The 4926-nt window shown below is 50.6% G+C and overlaps 1 protein-coding gene across 1 annotated transcript in view; it reads right to left on the bottom strand.

The window, feature by feature from the left end:
- Nucleotides 1–4926, bottom strand: part of FGF11 (fibroblast growth factor 11) — a 37258-nt gene that overhangs the window by 30235 nt on the left and 2097 nt on the right. The window contains exon 2 of the mRNA XM_018573842.1: nt 4753–4863. Coding sequence (XP_018429344.1) covers nt 4753–4863 — 111 coding nt within the window. The remainder of the gene's footprint in view (nt 1–4752; nt 4864–4926) is intronic.

Genomic DNA, 4926 nt, shown 5'->3' with positions numbered 1-4926 from the left:
GCTCTCTTTTGTTTCTGGTTTTTAGCACAACAGCAGCAGAAGGAGCCTTCAGAGAGCTCGCCACCTGCTGGCTGCAAGTTGTAGATATGAACAACTGACCAAAAACAAAAATACTCAACAACAAAAATCTGAAGACAACACACATCCCGTTCAGACACTTCCTGAAAGCCTGGAAAGCACTGTAGACACCGGACCATTGTCAGGACTTGCCAATGGGCCCGCGTATAAGAAAACCGGGTCAGCAGGGCGTACGATTGGATAGACGTTTCTTTTGGCAGGTACGGCGCACCATAGATCTCAGATTGCATCTCTCTATGGAGCTCAGCACCGGCCATCCGCAGATTTCATTTTTCTTGCCAAATACCGTAAAAATAAATACCATTCTGGCCGGCGTGGCGCGTTAGGAGACGTTGGCTCGCCATATTAAGGGTGTAGTCTTCCGTGACTCAACAATTCGGATTGAATACAGAATATCCCCCATAGTGCACCAGCACCGGTATTTCACATCTATCGAGGCCATTGGAGGAAACCATCAAGGGGGGCCCAGCCAATTCACCCTCCCAGTCTCCTCTAGTTATATAATGTCTCCATAAAGGTGATCTCAACTCAAAAAGTGCCAAATTGATGTCTTTTAGGGGAACATCTAGGTGGCTAAATGACCCTTGTCAAGAAAATTACACAGGCCAGCTATACTCTCAGTGCCAATACCTGCGCCTTGAACTCTGGATGCATGTTAATCCAACGCAGAGACGTAAATGGGCCATCAAATCAAAATGAAAAAAAAGGTTTTGGCTGGAGTTGACCTTTGAGGAGGAGGTCAGCCAGCCTAATCTCTCTCTGTTTGGTAGAAGCCGTCACGGAACTCTTAAGGTGCGCATACACTGCACGATTCTCGTACGAAATCCCGCGATCGTACGATAATCGTGCAGTGTACGGAAGGCGTGCGACCGTTTCTACTGTACGGTCGCACGTCTTCCGTCGAACCAGCAGGCTGGAAAACCCGCCGGGAATCCTACGATTCTCGGCGAGTTGGTGGCCTGCTGGTTCGACAACTGCCCAACGGGCCGGTGTGCGCACACACTGCCCGTTTGCAGTCATCGGAAGCCCGCCCCTCATTGCAGTCATCGCAAGCCCGCCCGTCAGGGGGGCGGACTTGCGATGATCGCAAGTACGATCTGCCTGTCCAAGATGGGCAGATCGTACGTTTTTTTAAGTACTTTACAACCCTGGCAAGACAAAGGTCTTGCCAGGGTTGTAAAGTGTATGGCCACCTTCAGGGCCGTCTTTACCGCAGGGCAAAAGGTTGCAACTGCCCTGGGCGCCATAATTTAGAGGGGCCCACAGCGGCAGGCAGAAAAGCAGCAGCACCGCAGGTGGCAGAGGTGGACTAAGCCAGTGGACTGCCGGTGTATTGACAGCCAAGGCCAGCATCGGCAGAGAGGAGGAGCCGAGCGGCCGGACGATGGAGGAGGCCCCGCCGATCAGAGAGTGCTGGGAGCAGATGAAGCTGTGCTAATCTCTGCCCATTGTATGCTGCTCCAGAGACCAGAGCACCTGGCCGGCAGAGGATAATGATGATGCTGGGGATGGGAAGGGAAGCTTGGGGGAGGACGATGCTGGCTGTGGAGTAATGAGTCAGTCGTGTTGCAGAGTCCTGAGTTTATTGCATTGAACTATATATATATAAACAAAATATATTTTTAGATTCTTTTCAGGAAAAGGTGATGTAGGTGGATACGGGGGCCTGGGTCGGGAAGTGTGTATGTGGGGGGTGGGGGGCAGGTGATGCCGGTGGGAGGGTTGTGGGGGACCATCAGCAAAATCTTGCCCAGGGCCCAATTAATATTAAAGACGGCCCTGGCCACCTTTACACTGAGGCAACCCGCATGTTCCATCTGAAAGTTGGTCATCACATCCAGAGAACGCGTCAGCTGTGATAAAGTCCGAGAAGTCACGCATTGCCCCAGAATGATACGACTCCAATGCCGTGACATTGACTTCCTCTGATAGAAGGCACAAAGTGTACAATATATAGATGTGATATCAAAGTACAGAGGAGAGTCCATATCACAGGATGTCTGGTATACAGAGGAGACAGATGTCCACCATTAGGATTGGAATAGGCAGCTTGGGGCCTGGAGATGGAGGAATGTCACCCCAGGTCAGGACACACCTTAGGAAGGAAAACTCTTGTCAGGACAGGGAGGTGAACAAAGAGGACAACTGGTGTGAAAGAAGCCATTTACACCAACCTGAAACAATTATCACCGACAATGTGTGGGGACCATCGACAAGATCTATCCAGTGGCGTGCCATGCCTTCTGTGCTGGGTGAGGCAACCCCCAGTCTGCCGAAGCTCCTCCCCGTTCCACCAGCCAACTCGGTAACCAAGCTGTGTTGGGAGGAGGAACCTGGCCAGCAGAGAGAGTAAATCCGGCCCTAGAAATGGCCATAGGTTATGTGGACCAGATGGGTCGGAGTTAGGATTTCCGATACCAGAGCATCATCCCGATCCCAGCAAGTCCAAACACAACATGGCTCCCCAGGCACAGTACATGAGTTTGGTTAGTACCAAGGTGGTTCTATAAAGCCAGGACATGCTACCAGGGCCGCATTTTCTCTCTCTCTGCTGCCCCAAGGCCAGGTTCCTCAATGCGCCCCCCTACCCACAACACTCCCCCCTCCCCCATGGAGAGTGTCAGACCTGCAGGCTGCATACAACTGATCTCTGCGACATAGCCGGGATCACTTGTACAAAACAAGAGGCGGCTTCTCCGCTGTACATTTAGCCCTGATTGCCCAAAGCCGGGCTAAATGTAGGAAACAACTACCCGCCCGGCGCCTGGAACTGCATGTCCCGGGCATCAGGAGATAGGAATTCCACACACCTGCTGCCCCTCTACTCCCTGCTGCCCCGAGGCCGGACCTTGGTTGGCCTTGTGGGAAATCCGGCCCTGCATACTACTGTATATTGCATCCGCATGCAGCTTATAGTTAATGCTATCCTAGGGTTTTCTTCAAGCGAAACCCGAACACTCAAGGGACGTGCGAACATTTTTTTGGGAGAATGAGTCGCGGATTATTCATATGTAAATATCACAGTTGAGACTATTTTCAGTGGGGGGCGCAGTAGCCTCTATCTTAATTTTGGTTGCCCCCTGTCTGCCTGACATGTGTCCAGGTTTCTGCTGCCATGAAACCCGGACACGGCATTCAAAACCTGGACTGTCCGGGTGAATCCTGGACAGGTGGCAACCATATGCTATCCAAAGAAATAACTCTCATCTCCCCATATGTTGGATCTAATGAGAGATGATACATATTCCTCATAATTTCTGGGAAATGAGTGATGATCCCACATAGTGAAGACCCTTCCCACTGAGAGAAGGTTGCATGGTGTGTGAGGATTCTTTGATGGTTTGTGGGGTTATACGTGATTAACTTTATCTAGACCCTCAGGCCTACAAGAATAGTGTCAGAGAGCTGTTCACTCCTCACATGTCTAGGCCCAATCTGAAAGTTCTAGTTCTGAATGCAGTATAACACCTCCCAGACTCCAATGATGCAAATTCAATCAACACCTGGTTGCCACTAACAGATGATGTGGATTGGAGCCACATTCCCCGTATTTACTCCCAGAGAATTTCTGATACAAGTCGTTCTGAACTGAGAATGCTGGTCGGATGTCCAGTGAAACGTCTTCAAGTAAAATGCAGCCAGTCCAGCCGCCTTGACTTATTTTTTTACAGATATAGTTCTGAATGGCGCACATTCCTCCACACACAAAGCTCCTCGGAGGATTCCAGACCTACGATCACAACTAGGGATGGACCGATACCGGTATTTTGGTACCGAGTACCGATAATTTTTTTTTCCGGTACTCGCCAATATCAATTACCGAGTAACGGAAGTCCCGTTCAGGAAGCCAGGTGGCGTGTAATGACTCGCCACCCGGCTTCCCGATTAACAAGAAAGTCCCCTCTTACCTTGGTAAGTCCAGCCTGTCCCCCCCGGGGGGCCTCTCCAGCCAGAACGCGGCCTTCCTCCGGTACCCAGCCGGAGCCGTCTGGACTGCCAATCAGGAAGCTGGGCGCCGTGTAATGACGCGACGCCCTGCTTTCCGAATGGCCGGAAAGGCCGGTTCCATGCTCCCTCGTCAAGTGACGAGAGAGCGTGGAGACGCTTCCCGGCCAATCAGGAAACCGACCAATGACGCGCTGCCCGGCTTCCTGATACAGGAAGTACTCGTGCTAGGCATCGGAGCATTTGGGCGAGTACTCGCTAAGGTTGCCACCTTTTCTTCAAGTGAAACCCGAACGCTCTGATATTTTTTGGGGAGAACGAGTCACAGCTTATTCATATGTCAATAGCGCCGCCCATTCATATGTAAATATTTTCCGTGGGGGACCAGTGAGGGTCCATAGCTTAATTTTGGTTGCTCCCTGTCTGCCTCACATCTTGTGTCCGAGTTTCCGCCGCCATGAAACCTGGACAGAGCATTCAAAACCCGGACTGTCCGGGCGAATCCTGGACAGGTGGCAACCCTAGTACTCGCCCAAATACTCGGTATCGGCACCTATATCAATACTAGTATCGGTATGGGTGCATCCCTAATCACAACTACAGAAATCCCAAAAATGAAAACACAGAAGGCGGGACCAGGTAGAATGCGTTTCTTGTACGCACCCAATGACTTGTTTTTACAGAGTGAAGGAATTTTCTATTAAAAAAACCAAAAAACTTTCTACTCACTATAAGGGCTCAGTTCCTCGGTGGTCCCCGATATGGTCCCATCAGGAAGAAATTGAAGGTAATATCCAACTTGGCTGAGCAAACGGGTCACAATCCCTCTGAGTTGAGGTTCTGCAAGAGAAGAGTCAAAAATTTAATGTGACATAGAAACAATATCAACTTGAATACCCCCCC

The sequence above is a fragment of the Nanorana parkeri genome, unplaced genomic scaffold, assembly GCF_000935625.1.
Source record: "Nanorana parkeri isolate BGI_ZX_2015 unplaced genomic scaffold, ASM93562v1 scaffold2568, whole genome shotgun sequence".
Lineage (NCBI taxonomy): Eukaryota > Metazoa > Chordata > Amphibia > Anura > Dicroglossidae > Nanorana > Nanorana parkeri.
This window is presented reverse-complemented; position numbering and strand designations above follow the sequence as displayed.